The 26336-nt window shown below is 33.7% G+C and overlaps 1 protein-coding gene across 2 annotated transcripts in view; it reads right to left on the bottom strand.

Moving 5' to 3' along the window:
* TENT2 (terminal nucleotidyltransferase 2) overlaps window positions 1-26336 on the bottom strand; it is a 70213-nt gene that overhangs the window by 15753 nt on the left and 28124 nt on the right. Inside the window, exons 8-13 of one of the 2 annotated variants that reach the window (XM_007079809.3) lie at window positions 25863-25941; window positions 24074-24143; window positions 16223-16299; window positions 15717-15845; window positions 10793-10836; window positions 1845-1981 (exon numbers count right to left, since the gene is read on the bottom strand). In XM_007079809.3, coding sequence (XP_007079871.1) covers window positions 1845-1981; window positions 10793-10836; window positions 15717-15845; window positions 16223-16299; window positions 24074-24143; window positions 25863-25941 — 536 coding nt within the window. The remainder of the gene's footprint in view (window positions 1-1844; window positions 1982-10792; window positions 10837-15716; window positions 15846-16222; window positions 16300-24073; window positions 24144-25862; window positions 25942-26336) is intronic. The other variant, XM_007079810.3, reaches the window with a different exon arrangement.

Below are 26336 nucleotides of genomic sequence, written 5' to 3'. Positions count from 1 at the left end.
CCTAGCTGTACTGCCATAGGCAAGTTTAAAGTATACAAAGTATACAAATTCCCTAGGCCTCACGGGGGATTACCAGGAGGATTAAATGAAATAATATATAGAAATCACTTGGCATACTGTAGGCCATTAGGTACTCACTAAACATTAGCTACAGTTACTGCAACATCTCAAAAATCTTAACTCTAGAATAACCTTTATAGTCTCTTACATCCCATGTCTCTTATTTCTTAAATCTTTTCTTGTCTTTATAAATGAAGGCTCCTTCCTTTTTTTTTTTTTTAATTTTTTTTTCAACATTTTTTATTTATTTTTGGGACAGAGAGAGACAGAGCATGAACGGGGGAGGGGCAGAGAGAGAGGGAGACACAGAATCGGAAACAGGCTCCAGGCTCCGAGCCATCAGCCCAGAGCCTGACGCGGGGCTCGAACTCACGGACCGCGAGATCGTGACCTGGCTGAAGTCGGACGCTTAACCGACTGCGCCACCCAGGCGCCCCGAAGGCTCCTTCCTTTTTATCCTTATTGCCTGGACTTACACTCTGGTGCTGGTCATTTTTAATGGTGATTATTTTAACTTCATTCTTATTCAACTACTTTCCTCCAGCATTTTTCCTACTCCTTTTCTTAACCTAATTCAGTAATTTTTAAGTCACCTTTAGTATCTTTGCAACATGTCTGTAATCTTACCCTCTGCTTCAAAAGTATTTATTTATAGCAAGTGTTTTTCAAGTAGCCACTGTCTGGCACTAGGGTAGGTAATGGAGACACAACTGTAAACTAAACAGGCACAGAATGGTAAAAGCTCTGCTTTGAGGAATTTAAATAACATTACTTCTTTCATGCCCTATGTTTCAAATCATCTCCTACGAGGCAGGTTTCTTTAGAGCTACTGCATCACAGCAAACAAAACAATACTGACACTGCAGTAAAGCATCATAGTTAAGAGTATGGATTTTGCAGTCAAAACCAACAGAAATACTCCCCTGAATAGCTATGTGATCTTAGGGAAAGTTTCTTCACCTCTCTAAATGCTTCACTGGTAAAATGGGCATAATATAATACCACATGATATGGTTATTATGTAAACTGAATGAGATAATACATATCTGTTTAGAACAATTTTTCCCATCTAATAACAGCAATTTATTACAAATGCTATTTTCCCTCTCTCCAAATCTCTTCCAAGTGGCACCCTCCTCCTCTAACTTTGTACAACTCCTAAGTCCTCTCTCTTCCTCCTTCAAGCTTTTCAGAGGAGCTGCAAACAATCCCTAATGCCACTCAATCTGGACTAAGAACTCCCTTAAGAACTTTCAGTTAAATCCAGTCTGATTATACACTTTAGTGTTCTATGTTTACCTATCACCCTCAGAAGAAGAAACAAAAAAAAAAAAAAAAAGGAAAAGGAGTATTCCTTAATTTTTATTCATACTAACACAACTATTCAGGTATCAAGTATCCAGAAGATCTTTTCCCAAGTTTGTTTTAGCTGTGTTTAAAATAAATCTTAACTTCCTAAAAACAGATGTTTCAAACTATGCAGCACCTATACAGGGCCATCACAAACATTTATTCAGGCCCTGCTATGAAAAGAGGCAGGTAAACATAAAATGAAATCGCTACTGAAATCTACTAAAATCGGGCTTACTGAACTGTAATTTTTCATTAGCTAGGAATGTGAAATCTACTTAGTTTCTAACAATTAATCATTGGAATATTAAATTTTATAAACTGTGTACTTCTAGACAAGTCTGTAGCACTGAAATTAACAAATATAGCTTCCGACCAAAATTGTAGCATTCACAGAGATAAATGAATAAACACAATTTGAAATTTTCACTTACTCAAATTCTGTAGCATAATATTTAAGAAAGCCCAGTAAGAGGTCCCCAAGATTTGATTCATTCTTCGAGAGGTAAGGAGGAACATTACATGGAGCTTGATGTACAAGATGCAGCTGTATAGCAGGACTAAAAGATTCCTGTCAAAAAGAAAAAGGGGGAAATATAAAGCCATTTAAAACACACACTAAAAACTTTACAAATCCTGACGTAATGCTCTCTGAAGAAGAGAGAAGAAATCTTTATGTTGGCAGTTTGGAAATCTGAAGTTTTTCTCCTACTAAGGATTTCACCAGTATTTGGAGTATGCCAGAAAATACTTAAAAAACTAAGAGATTCTAAACCTTGGCTGAGGTATATCACTCATTTAAGTGGATCCCTACAGTAGCAAAAAATTTTCTAACTCATAAACCCTTACTGTACATACTAAGATTTCATCAAATTACATATGGATTTTTTTATAAATGTATCTCCTTAACTGCTTCTACAAGGAGCAGTTGTACTTTATAAAGGGTTAAATCAAGCACAAGGTAAGAGCGTTTTCTAACTGCCACTTAAAATTTCTCTTAGAGACCATAAAAGTAATTAATATATGTATAGTACTTATACCAATTTTAAGATTCTTAAAATTTTATTTCATTTTTGTATTTTGTATCTTAATGGGAAGGAAAGACAGAAATTCAACATGAATTAAACTTCAAAAGACAAAGAAGGCAGGGAAAAGAAGAAAGATAGGAAACAAACCAGAAAGCAATATTCAGCAAACTTTTACCACAATATTCATAAAGGAGGGTATCATTCGCTTGTAATCCATGCTGAAACAACACACTTATTGGAAAGAATACTAATGGGTACTTATCTTTTTGCTGATAGTAGGCCATTCATTTTCATGTATGATCTTTATTAGTAACAAATTCTGGTTCTAAAACATACTGAATGAACTATGGAGGTTCTAACGTAATACATATCCACGTATTAGAAAAAAAACTTTAAGGTAATTTGAACACTGTCCTTAAGATGGGTTTTCTACATGCCTCTTTGCCATCAGAGTAATAGATTTTTTTTTAAGCAACTTGTTCAGGCAAAACAGCTTATCCTTAAGGTTCCCAAATACCTAACAAATCAACCTTCGGTTTATGGATATCAATTCAATTAGTAATGTCTAAGTCACTCCATTAAATTTTTAAAAAAGGCTCCCAAAAAACTAAGCTCATACAGAGAAACAGGGTAGTTCATCTATTTAAAGGCAGTCCTCGGGGTGCCCGGGTGGCTCAGTTAGTTAAGCATCTGACTCAATTTCAGCTCACATCATGATCTTACAGTTCATGAGCTCAAGCCCCACACTGGGCTCTGTGCTGGCAATGCGAAGCCTGCTTGGGATTCTCTCTCTCCCTCTCTGTCTCTGCACCTCTCCTTTCACCTGCTTGCAAGCGTGAGTGCGCTCTCTCTCAAAAATAAATAAACATTTTTAAAAATTTAAAAAATAAAGGTAATCCTCAAAACTCCCAGTAAAAATAAAGGAGCAAGAAAATAACAAATTCTCTCCCTGTCCTACAATTCTATCAATAATTTTTAACTACCAAGAAGTAAAGGATTACCTTTCTCTCAGAAGACCATCCCACCCCAACCACAGTTTGTAAAGCTGACACTCCTAAACCTGGAACTTCCCCTTACACTTCTGTCAGATTTAGTATTACATTATGAGAATAAGGTAGAAATCTACATTGTCTCTCCAACTAGGGGGAGTACAAGAGAAGCCTCAATTTCTAAAAAAGCATGAAAGCAGAGGGGCAGGAGTACTGCGTCTACCACCCTCTGTCTTGTACTTGGTAAGTATAAAACTGGACTTAGGACAGCATTTTAACTTGTAAAATTTAAATGTTATTTTCTGGCTAATTAAACAAAAAGATATAACATAAGTTCAAATGACAAGGAGAAAAAAAGTAGATCACTGTTAATACCTTCTGCTCAGAAAGCTTTTTACTAATTTTGATTTCTAGCGCATAGCACACTAAGAATTCAATTTATGAACTGATGCTGAAATAAAACAGTCATTTTCTTACCTTAATTCTAAAACTGTTTGAACCTCTTTTAAAATTTTTATTTTTTTTCAATAATTTAAATAAAAAGATCATTAACTGTGATTAACAATGAAGAGTTGTGAGACCTACTCTACTCAAGTGCTGAATGACTTGACTAACAGTTTGACCAGTCTCCTCTTAGCTCCGTTATTCTTTTCCATGGTCACATACAAAAAAGGCCATGGCATATATACCTGGGGAGAACCGAAGGAGAAATCCAAACTTAAAAAAAAAAAAAAAAAAAAAAAGAGGGTCTAAAAGATGCCATAAGTAAACAGAAATTCCATTTAACCATCAGAAATCCCCATTGTTAGCAATCCTAAAATTCATATGGAACCACAAAAGGCCCCGAATAGCCAAAGTAATTTTGAAGAAGAAGACCAAAGCAGGAGCCATCACAATCCCAGACTTTAGCCTCTACTACAAAGCTATAATCATCAAGACAGCATGGTATTGGCACAAAAACAGACACACAGATCAATGGAATAGAATAGAAACCCCAGAACTAGACCCACAAACGGATGGCCAACTCATCTTTGGCAAAGCAGGAAAGAACATCCAATGGAAAAAAGACAGTCTCTTTAACAAATGGTGCTGGGAGAACTGGACAGCAACATGCAGAAGGCTGAAACCAGACCACTTTCTCACACCATTCACAAAAATAAACTCAAAATGGATAAAGGACCTGAAAGTGAGACAGGAAACCATCAAAACCCTAGAGGAGAAAGCAGGAAAAGACCTCTCTGACCTCAGCCGTAGCAATTTCTTACTTGACATATCCCCAAAGGCAAGGGAATTAAAAGCAAACATGAACTATTGGGACCTTATGAAAATAAAAAGCTTCTGCACAGCAAAGGAAACAACCAACAAAACTAAAAGGCAACCAATGGAATGGGAAAAGATATTTGCAAATGACATATCGGACAAAGGGCTAGTATCCAAAATCTATAAAGAGCTCACCAAACTCCACACCCGAAAAACAAATAACCCAGTGAAGAAATGGGCAGAAAACATGAATAGACACTTCTCTAAAGAAGACATCCGGATGGCCAACAAGCACATGAAAAAGATGCTCAACCTCGCTCATCAGGGAAATACAAATCAAAACCAAGGGATACAGGAGCACTGATGCATAGGGGCACTTGTACCCCAATGTTTATAGCAGCACTCTCAACAACAGCCAAATTATGGAAAGAGCCTAAATGTCCATCAACTGATGAACGGATTAAGAAATTGTGGTTTATATACACACAATGGAGTACTACGTGGCAATGAGAAAGAATGAAATATGGCCCTTTGTAGCAACATGGATGGAACTGGAGAGTGTTATGCTTAGTGAAATAAGCCATACAGAGAAAGACAGATACCATATGTTTTCACTCTTATGTGGATCCTGAGAAACTTAACAGAAACCCATGGGGGAGAGGAAGGGAAAAAGAAAAAAGAAAAAAAGGAGGTTAGAGTGGGAGAGAGCCAAAGCATAAGAGACTCTTAGAACTGAGAACTGAGGGTTGATGGGGGGTGGGAGGGAGGGGAGGGTGGGTGATGGGTATTGAGGAGGGCACCTTTTGGGATGAGCACTGGGTGTTGTATGGAAACCAATTTGACAATAAACTTCATATATTGAAAAAAAAAATTAAAAAAAAAAAAAAAGAAATCCCCATTGTTGGTAATTATTCACATTACAGAAAGATTCTCTGCTTTAAGAAAAATTTCACCAAAGAATTTTTTTTAAAGGGAGCTGCCCCATTGCACATGTATTTAAAAATAATATATGCTACCTTGGATATGAGTAGGCAGAACTTTAACATATTAGAAAACACATAAAGAACAATGAAAAGTCAAAGGAATTACATCCTAAATCCATGGAAAAACAATTTAACTGATAGAATGTAACATCTTTCTAAAAGCATTTGGAGGTGAGGTGGGTTATCGATACCTGCTGCTTGTTTTTAATGTAGGGAAGACATCTTTATTCTGTAATGACTTAATTCCTGCAAACATTTGCCAATTGATATTTAAAGATTTTTGAAGATCTGTACCTTCTGTACCTTTTTTTCCTTTTCAATCAATGCCAATTTTAGAAAAATTTAAATGGGCAACCCTTTGAAAAACATCTGAAAAGTCTCAACTTTTCTTTGCCCATAGAACTGCTTCCCCCCAAAATGGCAAAAACATCTTTTGCCAAATTCCATCATTTTCTGAGACTGTGCCATAATATCTTACCTTCAAAGTTTGAAATTTAGACAATTAAGCACTTTCTAGAATAAAATATACCGGCTAAACTTTTACTTGCTAACTGTTCTTTAAAAAGATACATGCCTTAATTGAAAGAAGACTATTTTTTACCTCCAGGCAAACAGAGAAATTTAAGTTACATAGTATTCTAACAATATAAATTATTAGACCCTATATATAAATGTTGAGGAAGGTCTCAAAGAAAAAGATAACTGATATAGACTACTTAAACAGAGTTCTGCCTAAATAGAAAAAGAGCTAAATGATATATTAAAGTCTCACCAACCTTTCTTAATTATATGCAGATTACCATGAATTCGGTGATACATGTTAAAGACTGATCATGAAATTTCCTTTAAATTATATTTGCTTTTAGTAAAATGTTTAACATTTTGAAAGCAACATAAGCATCATAAAGTAGAAGCACTATAATGAAGTGGTTAAGAGCATGAGCTCTGGAGTCAGAATTAGCTTTGAAACCTTCTCTTAGCTCTATGAACTTAAATTGCTTAGCTTTCCAAAGGTTCAGCTTCTTCATCTATAACACAAGGAAAATAACAGTACTCATTGAACTGTAATAAGGATTAAATGATATAATATATGTAAAGCATAGCAGCAATAGTATTACCTATATAGTATTTAGTACATTTAGTATAGTATGTAGTATAGTATAGTATTGCCTATATAGCTTGGCATCATTATTATTATAACTGTACATTATCTTTTTTTTTTATTTTTTTTTAACGTTCATTTATTTTTGAGACAGAGAGAGACACAGCATGAACGGGGGAGGGGCAGAGAGAGGGGGAGACACAGAATCGGAAGCAGGCTCCAGGCTCTGAGCCATCAGCCCAGAGCCTGACGCAGGGCTCGAACTCACGGACCGCGAGATCATGACCTGAGCTGAAGTCGGATGCTTACCGACTGAGCCACCGAGGCGCCCCTGTACATTATCTTTTTTTAGAGCACAAGGTGGAGTGGGAGAGAGAGAGGAAGAGAGAGGAAGAGAGAGGAAGAGAGAGGAAGAGAGAGGAAGAGAGAGAATCTTAAGCAGACTCCATGCCCAGTGCTAAGCCTGACTCAGAGCTTGATCTCATGACCCTGAGATCATGACCTGAGCTGAAATCAAGAGTAGGACACTTAACCAACTGAGCGACCCAGGCACCCCATAACTGTCCAATTTATGCAATAATGCAGTATAGTTACCTCCTGAAATAATGTATTATTTCAAAATTAACTTCCTTATAACTCTTAAAATTTAAGTAATATCAACTTTAAAAGAATGTTTTTATCACTAAAAAAAACTTCCCCCCAAACTTTTAAATATGTCTTTTCAAAGGTATTCATTTATAACCTGTTTTACGTAACTAAAATCCTTCATCATACTGTACACACTTTAAAACTGAAAAAAAAGTTGCTATATGTATACATGTGTATGCATATGTATATATGTAAAATTTAATATATTTCAATACATAACTACACAGGGGAACTCTACTTCTCAGAATTCCTAACTTCATAACTATAAAATGGCTTCCTGGAATATGAAGATGCCACTAGGGAAAGAAACAAATATAAGTTATCTTCATAAATCTCCACCTAGCATAAATCTAGGTAAATCTCACAATATACTTCCATTAAACTAAAGATCCCTTCATAAGCTTAACCCGAGTTTATATATTTAAACATTCTCAACTTCACTGCTTTAACTCAATAGTAAATATTCTGTCTTCTATTTGACTATTCATGTTGCCTTTTTTAAGTCAGTAAGAATTAAATAGTAATAATAATGTTATATAGCTTTTGAAGGTAAAGATATGGCCAGTCTTTCATCCTTTTCTTTCATAATTTAGTATCCAAACTGAACTGAAACACCATACCAATTTTTAAAACAATTATCATAAATTTGAGGAGAAAATATGAAAATAACTAAAAAAGCATAATATACTGAACAAATGGTTATTCTATTTCAAAATTTATACCCTATTTTTAAATTCTACTTAACTATATTAGAGAAGCTCAAAATTTAAAAGAACCTTGTTTCCTTGTAAAATAAAGTGTTTTTTCTGTTACTATAAAGTTTTAAGTCATTCTCAAACTTACTTATTCAACCTGAAATTTTGTCATATATGTTTTTCTTAAAGAAAGGTATATCTGTATAGGGACAATCAGATATACACAAATAAAATGTAATAATCAACAGAAACTAGATGAAATAATATATTAGTGAACACTACTATCATTTTGCCTTTCCTCATTCAGCACAGTATAATAGAAAAAATATCAGTTTCTGGGTCCATAATTTGTGACTGTAATACAACTTGGATCAATAATATAATCTTCCTAAGACTTAGTTTCTTCACCTGTGAATCAAGGAAAATACTACATAAGTTTACCTGTCGAGGACTAAGGACACTGTATATAAAATTTATATAGAGTGCTGACATAAAATAGATACTACATAAATAATAGCTATCAGTAGTAAGAAATAAGCTGATTTGCTTGTTCCATTGGATGGACCACCAAGAAAAGCACTGTACTGATCAATTAGCTTACAGGTTTCAGATAAAATTTAAAATCCTGTTAAGAGTGGATAGTATATCCTTACCCATGTAAGCATTAATCTTATAGTAAAGATAGTATTCTTCAAATATTTATGGTAATATAACCACACCTGAAAGCAAATTAAGACATTCTTAAATCTAGCAGGTCTTGCTACAAGTATTTTTTAAGGCTTTGGGACTACACTAGTATTAAATCTATTTCCTTGTTACAGGTATAGAAATAGGATTATTAGCACAACAGGAGTGTAGAGTATAGGGTGAGAGACAGTGTAAGTGAAGAGAAGATGGGACTCTGTCATGGGGGGGGGGGAGCTAGAAAATTAGAAAAATGAAACAGAAGTAAAAATAAGGTTCTTCAAACTAGAATATACTAGTAAGAACCTTGGTATCCTAAAATAAAAGCAATACCTCTGCTCTGTTCTCAAGCATAGAGCATTAAACTGAGACTTTATTAGTATTTTATTTTAGTAAAACGAATTCATGCAGCACAGTTTAAGTGAGATTTGTGTAGAAGCATCTGTTCCACACACAGTAAGAGATTCTTTAAAGGATAAGTTTTAACTATTAGACGCTTTGTATGCTGAAAAATATACACAGCTCTTTCTACACGGAAACCTAGGTCTTAACAATAAAGCTGGGACAATAAAATGAAACAGTGAACACCCAGTCATTATTTCTGACCTTTCAGCATAAGCTAAATAATCAATATTTTATGGAGGGAGAAAACCATTCAAGGATAAGACCCAAAAGTTCAAGTTACTTTTATTTCTATACTTTCTGATGCTTTCATTTTCACAATGTTTATGAAAGCATAGTGATCCCTAGCAATAACTGAAACACATTATAGTAGCTCTTTATAATACCAGAAATTAGTTTTCAAAATGAGGAAGATAAGATACCCAGATTCCAAATGATTCTTATAACGGTGTCTTTACCAGATGATCCACAACCTGGGAAGTCCTCACCACAGCAATCTCGATTACAGTGAACCTTTCATTATCCAGCACCTTGCATGTGTGCATTACGATAATAACATGTTCAAAAACAAGAACATCAGTTCTTCTCAATTATCAAAGGTTAAGTTATATTTAATTTAGATTCCACATCAAGGACTTGTATTTTCTATGATACATATAAAATAAGCAAGTCCTTTGAAAACTGATCACTCAAGCTAGATCTTTTTCAATTTGCCTATTTAGTAATTTTAGAAGACAGCTTTTTGTAACTTCATAAAACAAAACAGGTAAAAATTACATGGTTTCAGAAGGCTGATTAAACATTCTAAACAGATAGTTTAAATATTATTTCCAAATACAACCAGGAATAAGGATGATTATGGAGGAAAACAGAAATGGTAGGACTATAAAACAAGGAAACAGAATTCTGGAAAAAAGGAACACAAAAAACTGGAAAAGAAACAAAAGTATATAGATTGTGAGTTATGTACATTACCTAGGTTTCTCTAAATTCAAACTGAGTATATACCAAACTTTTTCTAGTAGGCACCCTTCACCACTTTCATGTTTCCAATTAACTTCAGAAGGATTCTTAATATTATGCACTTAAGGAGTGTAAGTATCAGTGTTACTCCTTTTGGTGTATTAGTTGGTAAAATCAAGTGAAAGATACAATGATTATCCAATTGTTCAACTTAATTTTTCCCCTGCTTTCAAAGTATACGTAGATTGGGCTAAAAGACTTCTGAGTAAAGAAATACTATAAAACTATTTTAAAATAGCACGAAGAAAACTGGAATGAGTCTAAATAGGCCTTGACCAATTGAATATATTTAATTCCTTTTAGTGATAATCATGAGCATCATGCAAATAATTCCACCATTAAGAAAAATGACCACACTGCCAATAACCAAATAAAATATGACAGTCTTCTGAAAAAGTATACGGAATATTTTTAATGTGCTAGTGGCCAATGCCTCAGCCTATATAGAAAATGTTATTATATACTTAGAAGGTAACTATTACACCTTTTACATTCACAATACTGCATATAATAGTTCCACATATATTTGTCATAATATGTATTAGAATAATTTATAAGAAACACTTACTGGGTAAATTTTTTGGATGGATGGAAGGATGGGTTCAGGTAGGGCTATAAAAAAAAAAGTTTAAAGCTTCTGTGATTCACATAATTCATTTCACAAAGCAATAATTTGTCAGCTACACCCCAGGTATGAGACTATAAGGGTTTCTGCTAGAATTCAACAGTTTCCATATATTTTGTGAATTAACTCTGATCCCTAGAAATTTAAATTCAAAATATATCTAAATTGATAACTTCAGGTTAATAAACTATGTATATTTCTAGGTAAACAAATGTTCCTTGCATTTTTAGAAAAACAAGTCATCAATGGACACACATCATTTGGTCCAACATCAGACACACACAAAATAAGCAAGACAAGGATTGTTCTACATATACTGAATGAACATTGTTAAGATGGATGTAGCTATCAAAAAAAATTTTTTAAGTAAAGTCCAATGATACTGTATCATGAAAGAATAATAGCTATATCATAATTGTCCCTTTATGTTTAATTTCTTCTAATAAACAGTAATACCAAAACTGAGATAGTTTCAGGAGATCAATCTATTAAAAAAACTGAAAAAAAAAATCTTCAACTTCACTAATTTTTAAAAAGGAGGCTTGAGCAAAGTTTAGAAATATAAATCAGAAATATAAAGTTTAGAAATATAAATACAAATATGCCACTTTGCCATAAAAAATTAAAATTTCATACAAAGGAATCATTATCTTTATATGTTACTTTATTTTTTGTCATTCTTCATTCTCCAATATCTTTACCAAAATCCAACCTGCAAAATACAATATCTTGACTATAAGATACAAGTAATGTGTTTTCAAGATTTAAGATTAAAGACCAAATATAATACCATAAAACAAACTGTGTATTTAAGAATTAGAAACACATTATATATAATTAAGTAAACTCAGTAACAATCATTATTTTTAATTTGCAGTTTAGCAAAAACCTTTTTATATAACTTCTGGAATACATTAATATCTAAATAATCAACTATTATTACCAACTTACGTGATCTCCAACTATGATTATAAATGTATAAATTTCTATCACATAATATTTAAATATCTCTTCTGTATCATGCTCCATTCCCAAGTTGAAATCGGAATAAAATAAAATTCCATGATAGTCTGGAATGTTCACAGTGTGTGACTGAGGGGAAAAAACTCATTACTTACTGGAATCACTCTTAGGAAGTAAAAATATTTTTTCCCAGAGGCATTCAAATGCTCAAAATTCTAGAAGATCCTACAAATAAACTCAAGCCCCAGTTACTTTAATTCTAAACGTCTTTATATTCATGTAATAGTTTTTAATGACTTTCTAACAATTTTGCTGTAATACAGAAGTCAAATTGGTAAATCTTACTAGAAATTAGTTTACTTAATTAAAAACCTGAATTCCCTTCTCACTGAATACCCCTAGTAAATTAAAATTATAATTTAAAAAACAGTGAAGAAAGGTTATAAACATTTAGAAAAAATTTTATTTCATTCTAGAATCATAACCAGAATGTTGGAAGAGAAAAACAAACAGTAATCACTGGTTAGGGTCTTTCAATAGACAAAGCACCCTGAGAACTAAGCAATTTGAAAGTTTTGGGGAGCGGGGATATCACTCAGTAAATCCCTTGTCTAACAGCCTTAAAGCTAGTCATTTGTGAAAATAAATAAAAGAAAAGTGGAGTCAGGAAGCCCTGAAAGGGGTGCTCTCACACACTGCCACCATTCTCCATAAGAAGTATACTTTGCATTCCCCAATAGGAAGAAGTTTCCTTTACATACTCTAGTAGAAGGAAGAAAGAATTCTTCCTTGCTCAGCAACAGCCCAGGCAATGAGAATTCAGCAAAACAGCCCCTTCCAGCTTCCTCCCCTTCCTCCATAAAGGCAAGCCCCTCAACCTCCATTCTCTGGACTTGCCAATGGTTGGTTCACTACAGTTTGCTTGTTCTGAATTGCGATTCCTCTATTCCAGAATAAACTCACTGTACTGGCAAAAAAACAAACAAACAAACAAAAACCTAGCTCTTTTGTTTTTTAAGGTCAACACATTGCAGAGCAATTGGCGTACCGTGGCAGTTAACACTATCCTGATAGTAACGTCAAAGTCTTGAATAGTTTTTCAAATGTTTATTTCACTCAAAGCAACATATATTCAGGGGCACCTGGGTGGCTCAGTTGGTTAAGCATCTGACTTCAGCTCAGGTCGTGATCTCACAGTTCATCAGTTCAAGCCCCATATTGGGCTATCTGCTGTCAGTGCAGAGCCTGCTTCACATCCTCTGTCCCCTCTCTACCCCTCCCCCTCTCACTCGTTCGCTCGTTCTCTCTCTCAAAACTAAACATTTGGGGGGAAAAAAGCAACATACATTCAGGAAGGATCTAGCTGTATCAGCTATTTTTACTTCAAAATTTTGGACTTCAATCTTTTAAATTTCTCTCTCAAAAGAAAAAAAAAAACCACCAAACACCTTACTATTACAGTATCTGATCAACAGATAACACCTTCAGAACAGCTACTCTGTAAGATTTTACTTTGCCTACATTTCAGATGAGAGCTTTCTGGTCAGGCCTCCACAAATTTAAACATGGAAACATTCCATTCTGATTCATCAAAAATTCAACTAAAAAAAAGAGATCTTCAACAATAAACAACAATTTTGAAAATTCAAGGACAATTTTGTTTTTGAAAGAGAGAGTGCGTGCAATCTAAGAGGAACAGGGGAGGAGAGAGAATCCCAAGTAGGCTCCATTCTCAGCGCACAGCTAGACATGCAGCTCAATCCCATGACCCCAGGATCATGACCTGAGCCAAAATCAAAAGTCAAACACTCAACTAACTGAGCCACCCAGGTGTCCCAAAAATTCAAGAGCAATTTTAGAATGCCTGAAACAGTTTTGTACCTGAAAACATGGTAAACATTCTATGAATATTCATTCAAATTATTATTTCTAACCAGGTAATACTTTTGCCTTTTTATTAATTATTATTATTAATCTTAGATGGCCATTAAAATCTCTTCTCATCGGCTTTTTCCCTTCACACTTTCATCAGTCACCTTTCAAGCATATATAGTCAATTACTAACTATTGAAATTCATTCTAGGAAATACTTTAATCTTTTCAACTTTTCCATATACAGAAGACAAATTTCCTTTCTCTACTCATGGCAGAAAAGATATTAAAAAAGCCTTTAAGAAGTTAAATGAAACCTAAAAGTCCATCCAATCCAATTATCCCTGTTACAGATAAGAATATTAAGGCCAGAAAGGTGGAATAAACTGGCCAAAATTACAAACACTAGTTCACTGTGGCATGACTGGAACTGCTCAATACACTTTGCAGACTCCTGTTTGCCAAAAAAGCAGCTATTTATTTCAATCTAATTTCAACACGGCTACTTATTTCAATCTAATTTCTTCTAGTGAGAAGTAGCCAAAATTTGCCAAATAACAGTTACGCTTTTACTTTTATTATTATTTTAGAGAGAGAGTGTGTGAGAGGGGAAGATGGGCAGACGGAGAGAGAGCAAGTGAGAGTCAGAGAGAGGGGAGGGGAGGGGAGGGGGAGGGGGAGGGGAGGGGAGGGGAGGGGAGGGGAGGGGAGGGGAGGGGGAGGGGAGGGGAGGGGGAGGGGAGGGGAGGGGAGGGGAGGGGAGGGGAGGGGAGGGGAGGGGAGGAGAGAATCTTAAGCAGGTTCCACACTTAGTGCGGAGCCCGATCCGGGGCTCAATCCCACGACCCTGGGATCATGACCTGAGCTGAAATCAAGAGTCACAGGCTCAACCAGCTGAGCCACCCAGGCACCTCAATACAGTTATACTTTAGCTGTGCATAGTGGATGTACTTTAACAAAGACCTAGAAACAGTGATGATAGTGCCATTAATTACAAATCATCTTAGTGAAGAGGACTTTGTCAAAAACAAAATAGGTTTAACAAAATGTAAACAGAATTTTAACATGATTTTTGAACAGTGGTAAAAAATTTCTGAACTTTCAACTTGCTTACCAAACTGCCTCAGTACATGTGTGATAAAAGTCCATTTTTCTAAAGAAGGCAAAGTAAAGTATCTAAAGTAACCCACAAAAATGGAGAGAAAGAGCACATATTATAGCTGTTCATACATGTTCAATACTGTAGTCAAATCTCATTTCTAAATCACAACTAGTGTCTATTCACTTTTTAGTTTTAGTTGTAATTTAAAATGTACATTTGACAAAATCTAAATAACCCCTGATGTATTTCTGGCACATAACTTTTCAATATTTATATACATATGAATACATACACAAACTCAAATACAAATACAATTTTTAAAATAAAATTGATACCATGTTGTATATGATACCATATCATGGATATTTTCTTTTACCATTAAATATCCTAAAAACATATTCTTAGCAGCTGAAAATATTATAATTAATTCAATCATTCCTCTATTCTTAAAAACTTAGATTATTTCCAATCTTCTATTATTTCTTTCACCCAAACTCCATGCCAACTCACAAGGAATAAAAACTTCTTTATCCAAAAAGAAAATCCTTTAATTCCTGTCTCAAGTGAAAAATAAAAAACATGATGAATGGTGCTTGAGCTTATTTTTATAGGGCTTCTGAACATGCATGTGCCTCAAGATAATGGATCCACAATATAGAGGTAAAAGTTCTTTGAATACAAAAGAGTAATATGAAAAAACTGTCAAAAAACAAAACAAAACACAGCGAAACTTCCTTATAATGTTTTCTGGGGAATAACATTTCTAAAACATTTGTTCAAAGCAACAAATTAGAAAAATATGGCTATATGGGCCTTAGAAAGAACTTTTTAAAACAATACTGTTTGAAGACAGTGTCAACAGAAAAGACACCATAATGAAGTTTAACTGTGTTTCCATTTTAAAAATTGGGAAAAACCCATAATACTTACTTTGTAAATAGTGCAAAACCATCAATACAAGACTATAGCTGCTTAAAGTACCACGACTGGCATCATTTATCTCATGGTGACTTGCCCACTTCTTAATCACCAGTACTAACGGACGAACTCGATTTTCAACTGAAAGTAAAATGAAAACTTAAAAATGGTAAGAAAATATTACAGTTTCTCTGTAAGTTTGTATCATTTCCCAACTCCAAAAGAAAAAGCATTTCCTCCCTGTGTATTAAACATTGTGTTCACCATAAATGTGTCTTACTTTTACAAGGTATCTTAGTCACCTTTTAAAAATTACCAATTACTAAAATTCATTTTATTGACCTGTAACTCTGGTAGCATATAAATTTTAGTGTACAACATAGTATACATATAATAAAATGAGACACTACACATTAAAATAATTAAAAAGATGTCAGTGTTTATTATAAACATATTTAAAAAGGAATAAAGGATAAAGAGAGAAGCTATAATTATTTGGAAATAAACAAAAAACTTACGGTATGCGTAAGTTCTGAGGAGGAATGTGTTTCTTATTCCAACAATATTGTTTACATTCAAGTCGAATTCCACACAACTATTAAAAACAGAGAAAAATACTTTACCTCAAGTGTTTTTGAACAAATTAAACTAACTCCCTAATAACTAAGTTAATATTCATCTACCCTATGATGTAAAAATAGCATGATCCCAAAGACCAAATACTTTAAAATGAGACACTAACTTAGCAATAAGAATAAAGATATAGTCAGTATATCATTTTAATATGATTTACTGTATATTAAAAATATTAAACAGGATAACAGTTGTAAGATCCATAATGTACTTCTAAGGCTTTAATTATCCTTAATAAAACAAATTATAAAATTTTGCAATCCATTCCAGGTAAACAAAATTATATGACCAAAAACATTTCTGGTCAAGTTATTTCACTGAGTTATATATTCTCAACTAATTTGGAAGTAAAGCATTATTTGCTTTAAAACAATAGGAATAAAAAGCCAAATAAAGAACAGGTGAAAAAAAAATAAAAGTAGTCTATACATTATATTCCCTCCAAAAAGGATAAGATATAAATAACATATAAATTATATTATACCAAAGTGAGCTACTGATAATCTGGAAGGACAATAGGGATACGTCTTTGAAAGCAAAGATATGGTGCAATTCACAATTTAAAAAATAGGGCAATAATGAAGGGATCTACAAAGAATGGCAAAACTCAAAATAAAAGAAAGGATTAACGTAAATATACTATTAGGTCCAACAACTTCTGCACACTGAGTTTTTCTATGAAAAGACTGCCTAATATAAAAACTTAACAAAATTCCTTTTTATAAACTTTTAATTATAAAATTTGAAATTTACCAATGCAGATTTCCTTTTTTAGGGAAAGGAAATCTTATAATCTTTCAATTAACCATGCATATTGACAAAAATGGATAGTAGTATCAACACTTCAGATATATATATATATTTGCCTTTGGGAAACTTATGGCAGCAAGAGAGTTACATTCTCTAACTGCGTCTGTGCAAGGCTAACACTAAAACCACTGTGCATTTCCTCTATATACCTCAACAGAGAGGAAGAAACAGGCAACAACCAGTTTGCAGTTAAAAACTTTTCCAAAAATATGATTCAGCGCTTTAAAAATATCCACAGTATTTGCTTCAGATTTTACTTCTGGAAATATTAAACTAATCCTTTATATGGAAAAAATTTAATGTACAAAATGCTTATTCTAACAGGGGAATAACTAAGTTAATCACAATATATTCATTGAATGAAAAACTACTGTAAAGCCATTAAAAATCAAGCCAGAAAAAATTCACTGATATAAGCAAATATCCATGATATATGGTCAGGTAAAAAAGTATAATCTCAATTTTAATTTTAAAAACTCTTATGCATTCACATGCATAGAAGAGGGACTGAAAGTTTTACACCAAAATGTTAACACTGGTTATCTTTGGATATTAGAAGCCATTTTTTTAATGGTCTGTATAGAGAAGAAATATAAAATGGTGTTTATAAAGAACATTTAACAATGAAAAAGAGTTTGTATAATCTTAAATAGGAAAAAAAAAATGCGCCCAACACAGGAGCACCCAAATATTTAAAGCAGTTAATAACAAACATAAAGGAAATAATCAATAGTAATACAATAAAAGTAGAGGACTTTAACACCTCACTTACGTCAATGGACAGATCATTCAAATAGAAAATCAACAAGGAAACAGTGGCTTTGACTGACACATTTGGACCAGATGGATTTAACAGATATATTCAGAACATTCCATCCTAAAATACCAGAATACACATTCGTTTCAAGTACACATGGAACATTCTCTGGAAGAGATCACACAGTAGGCCACAAAACAAGTCTTGACAAATTTAAAAAGATGGAAGTCATTCCATGCATCATTTCTGACCATAATGCTATGAAGCTAGAAATTAACCACAAGAAAAAATCTGGAAATAGCACAAATACATGTAAGTTAAACAACATGCTACTAAAACAATGAATGGATCAACCAAGAAATCAAAGAGGAAATCAAAAAAATACAGAGACAAATGAAAATGAAAACACAATGACCAAAAATCTTTGGGAAGCAGCAAAAGTGGTTGCAAGGGCAAAGTTTAGAGCAACATGGGTCTACCTCAAGAAGAAAAATCTCAAACAACCTAACTTTATACATAAAAGAGTTACAAAAAGAAGAACAAACAAAACCCAAAACCAATAGAAGAAAGGAAATAATATAGATTAGAACAGTAATAAACGAAACAAAAACTAAAAAAAGTACAGAACAGATCAGTGAAACCAGGAGCTGGTTCTTTTAAAAGATCAACAAAAGTGATGAACCGTTAGCTAGTGTCATCCAAAAAAAGAAAAAAAAGAGGGAGGAACAGAGAGTATTCAAATAAACAAAATCACCAAATGAAAGAAGAGAAATAACAACAACACCATAGAAATATTACAAAGGATTGTATGAGAATATTATGAAAAATTATATGCCAACAAACTGGAAAACCTAAAAGAAATGGATAAATTCCCAGAAACGTATAACCTCTCAAAACTGAATCAAGAAGAAATAGAAAATTTGAACAGACCCATTACAAGCAATGAAATTGAATCAGTAATGAAAAAACTCCCAACAAGTAAAGTCCAGTACCAGAAGGCTTCACAGGCAAATTCTACCGAACACTCAAAGAAGAGTTAATAACTATTTTTCTCAAACTATTCCAAAAAATAGAAGAGAGGGAAGGCTTCCAAATTCATTCTATGAGACTTGCATTGTACCCTCATAGTAAAACCAGATAAAGACACTACAAAAAAGAGAACTATAGGCCAGTATCTCTGATGAACATAGATGTAAAAATCCTCAACAAAACATTAGCAAGCTGAATCCAGTAATACATTAAAAAAAAATCATTCACCACGGATCAAGCGAGATTTATTCCTGGGATGCAAGGGTGGGGTCCAATATTTGCGTATCAATCAACATGATATATCACATCCGTAACATTAAGAATAAAAGCCATATGATCATTTCAATAGATGCAGAAAAGGGGGTGCCTAGTGACTCGGCTGAGCATCCGACTCTTGATTTCAGTTCAGTTCATGATCCCAGGATCATGGGATCAAGCCCCACATTGGGCTCTGTGCTGAACAGAGCCTGTTTAAAATTCTCTCCCCTTCCCTCTCCCTCTCTCTCCCCCTCTCCCTCCCTCTGCTCCTCTCCCCACCTTGTGCTCTCTCACTCTCTAAAATAAAATAAAATAAAATAAAATAAAATAAAATAAAATAAAAGTGCAGAAAAAGCATTTGACAAAGTACAACATGCATGATAAATCCCTCAACGAAGTAGGTTTGGAGTGAACATACCTCACCGTAATTAAGGTCATATATGAAATATCCACAGCTAATATCATACTCAAAGGTGAAAAACTGAGAGCTTTCCCCCTAAGATCAGGAACAAAACAAGGATGTCCACTCTCACCACCTTTTTTTTTTAATGTTTTATTATTTATTTTTGAGATTGAGAGAGACAGAGCACAAGCAGGGGAGGGGCAGAAAGAAAGGGAAACACAGAATCCAAAGCAGACTCCAGGCTCTGACGTGTCAGCACAGAGCCCAACACAAGGCTTGAACTCATGAGCCACAAGATCATGACCTGAGCCAAAGTCGAACGTTTAACCAACTGAGCCACCCAGGCGCCCCCACTCTCACCACTTTTATTCAACATAGTATAGGAAGCCAAAGCTACACCAGTCATACAAGAAAAAGGAATAAGAGGCATCCAAATTGGTAAGGAAAAAGTAAAACTTTCATTATTTTTATGTAGATGACATGATACTATATAGAGAAAACACTAAAGACTCCATCAAAAAACTACTGGAACTGATAAATGAATTCAGTAAGGTTGCAGGATACAAAATCAATATACAGAAATCCACTGTATTTCTATTCACTAATAATGAAGCAATAGGAAGAAATTTAAAAAGCAATCACATTTACAACGGCACCAAAAAGAAAAACTGCTTAGGAATAAACTTAACCAAAGAGTTCAAAAACCTGTACTCTAAAAACTATAAAACATGATGAGAGAAATTGAAGACAACACAGACAAATGTAAAGACATTCCATGCTCATGGACTAGAAGAACAAATATTTTTAAAATGTTCACACTACCCAAAACAATCTATCTACAGATTTAATGAAATCCCTATCGAAGTATAATCAGTGGGGTGCCTGGGTGGCTCAGTCGGCTGACTGTCCAACTCTTGATTTCAGCTCAGGTCATGATCTCACGGTTTGTGGGATTGAGTCAAGCTCTGCATTGGAAGCATGGAGGCTGCTTGGGATTCTCTCCCTCTCTCTCTCTCTCTGTCAAAATAAACTAAAAAACAAAACAAAACAAAAACAACAGCATTTTTCACAGAACTAGAAAAAATAATCCTAAAATCTGTATAAAACTACAAAAGACCTCAAATAGCCAAAACATTCTCAAAAAAGAAAAACAAAGCTGGAGGTATCATAATTCCAGATTTCAAGTTACACTACGAAGCTGTAGTTACCAATACAGTATGGTACTGGCACAAAATACACACATACATCAATGGAATAGGACTGAGTGCCCAGAAACAAACCCAGGATTATATGGTCAACTGAACTTCAACAAAAGAGGCAAGAATATGCAATGAAATAAAGACAGTCTCTTCAACAAATGGTAGTGGGAAAACTGAGCAGCTACATGCAAAAGAATGAAACTGGACCTCTTTTTTACACCATATACAAAAATAAACTCAAAATGGATTAAAGACCTAAACGTGAGACCTGAAACCATAAAAATCCTAGAAGAGAGCACAGGCAGTAATTTCTCAGAAATTTGGCATAGCAACATTTTTCTACATGTGTAGACAAAGATGCTCAGTATCACTCATCTTCAGGGAAATGCAAATCAAAACCACACCAGTCAGAACGGCTAAAATAAAAAACAAGAAATAGTAAGTGTTGGCAAGGATGTGGAGGAAAAAAAATCCTCTTGTGTCCTGCTAGTAGGAATGCAAACTAGTGTAGTCACTGTGGAAAACAGTATAAACATTCTTCAAAAAATAAAAATAGGATTAACATATAATCCAGTCATTGCACTACTGCGTATTTACCCAAATCACACAAAAACACTAATTTGAAAGGAAATATGCACCTCTATGATAACTGCAGCATTATTTACAATAGGCAAGTTATGGAAGCAGCCCAAATATCCATCAAAGACAAAGATACACAAATAAATGTCCATCAATGGAGAAAGATGTGATATATATAAACATGCACACACACACACAAGTGGACTATTATTCTTCCATAAAAATGAATGAAATCTTACCATTTGCAACAACATGGATAGCGCTAGAGTATAATGCTAAGTGAATTAAGTCAGTCAGAGAAAGACAAATACCGTATGATTTCACTAATGTGGAATTAAAAAATATATAAATAAACAAAGAGAAAAAAAAAAGAGAGATAAACCAAAAAACAGACTCTTAACTATACAGAACAAACAGATGGTTACCAGAGAGGAGATAGGTAGGGGGATGACTGAAATATGTGATGGGGATTAAAGACTATACTTATTATGATGAGCACTGAGTAATATATAGAATTGTTGAATCACTATATTGTATACCTGAAAGTAATGTAACCGAATGTTAAAAACACTGTAATTAAAATTTTAAACATAAAAAAAAATACAACCGTGGGTTTTACTTTTTTTTTTGTTTATTTATTTGTTTTGAAAGAGGGGGTAGGGGTACGAGTGGGGGAGGGACAGAGAGGGAGAGGGAAAGAATCCAAAGCAGGCTTCTCACTGTTAGCACAGAGCCCAATGCAGGGCTCAAACTCATGAACCGTGAGATCATCTTGAGCTAAAATCAAGAGTCAGATGCTTAATGGACTGAGCCACCCAGGGGGCCCACAACCATGTATTTTAAAAAATAATTACAATAAGCTAATAATTTTATTTGTGTTTAGTTTATCTCCCATAAAGTGTTTTAGAAAACTCTACCATTGGGGCGCCTGGGTGGCTCAGTCGGTTAAGTGTCTGACTTCAGCAGAAATCATGATCTCGCGGTCTCGGAGTTTGAGCCACGTGTCGTCGGGCTCAGTGTTGACAGCTGACCCTGGAGCCTCCTTCAGATTCTGTGTCTCCCTCTCTCTCTGCCCCTCCCCGACTCACACTCTGTCTCTCTCTCCTTCAAAAATAAATAAACATCAAAAAAAATTTTTTTTTAAAAAGAAAACTACCATTAGTTATTTGAAAAAAATTCAAATACTTATAGATTGGACAGATATTTAAATGAATGGAGGAGAAGGTTTGAACCAGGCATATATCTAAGGATTTGTTTAAAACATATATATTTAGTCAATTCTAATCATTTGCAGTATTTATTTTCTATAAAGTCAATGAAAACAGTGGAAACAAAGGGTTAGGTTCCCACAAGCTTTCAGTCAAAACATTTTCATCAATTGATTAATACATAACTTTGTTTTGTTTGCTTTTTTAATATTTTTTTAATGTTTATTTATTTTTGACAGACAGAGACAGAGCACGAGCTGGGGAGGGACAGAGAGAGAGAGAGAGAGACAGAATCCGAAACAGGCTCCAGGCTCTGAGCTGTCAGCACAGAGCCCAACGCAGGACTCAAATTCACAAACCACGAGATCATGGCCTGAGCTGAACTCAGACACTTAACCGACTGAGCCACCTAGGCGCCCCTACATAACTTTGTTTTATGTGTTTCCATTTAAAGACACCCCATTCACTGATAATGAACTCATGGCCAAGCACACTGTAACTTATGCATGAACAAAGCATATCAAATACAAGTTTTTTCTCCATGAGGCACATCACAGCTTTGTACACAGAAACAATAGATAGTAACTCAGCACTATGCTTGGGGGCCATTTAAAAGAGCAAAGTCACCTATATAAAGCAACAAAATACAAAAAACATGGAAATGGACTCTGCAAAGAATAATTGTTTATACATAAGAGAAGAAACAGGAAGGCAGAATGTCACATTATTTAATCTCAATGATTCAGAATTTTCTCCACTTTGCAAATGTCTACAAATGACTATGAAAGTGCTAGAAATATTAATTTGGGGGGTTACAAAATAAATATCATCATGTCGGCAAATTCATAAATAAAGAATCCATGAATAATAAGGATCACTTATGTATATATATTTACACTTTACACTTACATTTATGTAAACCATTTCAGTATTTTATAAAACTGGGCTAGAAAACCTAATTTATCACAATCTTATCTCTTTTTTAGGGAACAACAAATTTTTTTTAACCAATAGAACAGTCAACACCTATTTACATTTTATATTCAGATACTGTATAAAAGATTCCAATCCCAATGCCCATAAGAAATTCAGAACCCAGGCTGGTAGAGTGTACAGATAGATATAATTATATTTATAACAACTCCCTTGATATAAACATACATCAAATCTCATCAATTAAGATATGTTCTAAAGAGTATATTACATTTCCAAAAGGCAAAAGATAATTTAAAAATGTGAAATGTAAATATATATATTCTTTAAAATGGATAGTTTTAAACACTCGAAATACCAAGCAAAATAACTAAGCACAGTTAAGCATAAAGAATTGCTCAGACTATTCTAAAAAATCATCTCCAAGACAAATCAAGAAAGTTTTAAAAACTGATGAAGATAAGCTGTTATGCTGTAGCATACACTTAACTATCTACATCAAAAGAATATGTAAAAATGATCTAAAATGACTGAAAAAGGAAAATTCAATAATTACTTACCTGACTTTATCCCTGAACTTCACAATTGGCACTTTTGCTCGAATCAACTGAGGTCTCTCTATGTAGCCAGCTGAAGGATAAAATATGAATATCTGTAAATATTTCTCAAATTCATAGTGTTCCAATGTATATTTTTAAAAAATGGTTTCTTACTAAGCTAAAACAGTTTATGAAAACACAGTCTTTTAAGATCGCAAAGAAAGGACATTATCAAATTCTTCTAAGACTGAAAATTCCAATACCATTTAGAGGGCTTTATATTAAAATTCAGAAGTGTGGTCTAATATCTAATAATACTTATAAAGAAATTCATCAGAGCATTATAAGCAGGAAAAATATCTAGGCTGGCAGGAGCATAGCTCATTTCTGTTATAGCATAAGGCAGAATCTTACAGCAGCCATAAATATCATATTTACAAAGAGTCTCAAATGTGGAAATGCCTGCAACATGATAGATACATGGGATAGTGATACATTTAAATAAATATGATCCCTAAGAGGAAGAATACATGTATACATATTTTTTACTCCATTAAGCACAAAAATATTTTTTGAAAATAATACATGTTCATTATAGAAAATTAGGAAAATACAGAAATATGTAAAAAAGAAACTGCCAACTCTTCCCAAAGGAGCAGTTTCCTAATGTTATAAAGAAAAACATAATACCAGAATTAAAAAATTTTCCCGTTATAATGCTTTTACCACCAAAATCATAAAATATGTCAAGCTTCAAACAGAATCTGTAGGCAGGAATTCAATGAGGTTTAATGAAAAATAAGAGTTAAAAGTTTCAAGTTCCAGGTGCAGGTTGTGACACCAAAAAACAAACTACACTCCTCAGGCAAATTACTGAATCCACTAATCACCATTCTCCTTAACTATGAAAAATAACAACCAAAAATACCTTTGAATTAAATGATCTCTAAGGTTCCCTCCATTTTTAGTATTTGACGTTAATAATAGCTATTAAAAATCTACTTAAGGTATGAATTACTCCTTTATTTTACAGATGTGAAAACTTAAGTCCACTAAAATAAATCACTTGATTTCTACCCAACAACAGTTTATAACTTGCTCATGGGCAGTAACAGGTCACTTGACTTTGAATTTGCCAGTTCAAAGCCTGACACATAAGTACTATCTGGCTGAATAAATGAACACATCTCTTTCCAACATCACGTGGCGAGTGTGACTTCAACAATCTACGATATTCTGTGGAAGTTTAAAATAAATTATGACGGCTTAACACATGTGGATTAAATGTGCTTAGCTAGATTATTCAAAGAATAAAATCTTATAATACAGTGGCCTAAGTCAATAATTTGCTTTCTGTTGGAATAATTCACTTGGGCTTCATGTTCAGTGATTTTAAAATGTGATGTCACAAATTGCATGTCACTGCGAAACAGATGAAATTCTCACTCCCTCACATGAATACCCATAAGACTTTATCTGTATCACTTTCTTGGCTTTTCACAGATACTATACACTACAGCTATTCATTTAATGCTGTAGCTTCCCTAACAGCCTATAATCTTTTGAGGAAAACAAATGAAGCTTATATACATTTGAATTCCCCAGTGCATGTAGTGGGATTATCTCAATAAAGAATTGTTCTCTTTTTAATCAAGTTAAAAAAAATTCATTTGGGAAAAAAGGATCCACATTATGTCTATCCTGACCAGAAAATAAACAATTCTTATCAGAAAACAAAGTAAGAGACATATTAAGACATATTAAATAGTTATGTCAGATGACATATGAACTTGAGGCATATGAGACTTACAAAGTCTGGTACAGAAGTGTTTATGGACTAAGGTGAGTATATGCCGTGCTTCAGTCTTCTGATTGACCTGAAAAAAACACTGAAAAGTTAAAAATAAAGTGTTTTTTCACTATCTTTCTAAATTCAATGTTTTATTTTCTTAATGTTTCTCAACAAAGAAAAAAAGCATACTTTTCTTTCAAGTTACTTTTCAATATACACTAAATTATGTTATAGAAAATGTCAACTTCTATGCTTTCACATCAACATTCCTAAATCAATTCCTAATTATAAACTTAAAGCAAAATTTAAAAAATATCAAAATTCTTATGTCATTTTCTTACTTTAGTAAAAATGCACATAAAGTAATCCTCTCCTAGAAAAACAAACAGAATTTTAACTTTCTGTAACATGTTTTATTTCCCTATCTACATTGTGAGCTGCTTTAAGGACAAGTTCTGACAACACAACACAAACATATGAACCAGATGGAGG

The sequence above is a fragment of the Panthera tigris genome, chromosome A1 (assembly GCF_018350195.1).
Source record: "Panthera tigris isolate Pti1 chromosome A1, P.tigris_Pti1_mat1.1, whole genome shotgun sequence".
NCBI classification, from domain to species: Eukaryota; Metazoa; Chordata; class Mammalia; order Carnivora; family Felidae; genus Panthera; species Panthera tigris.
The sequence above is the reverse complement of the archived record's forward strand: the minus strand, read 5'-3'. Positions and strand labels throughout refer to the sequence as shown.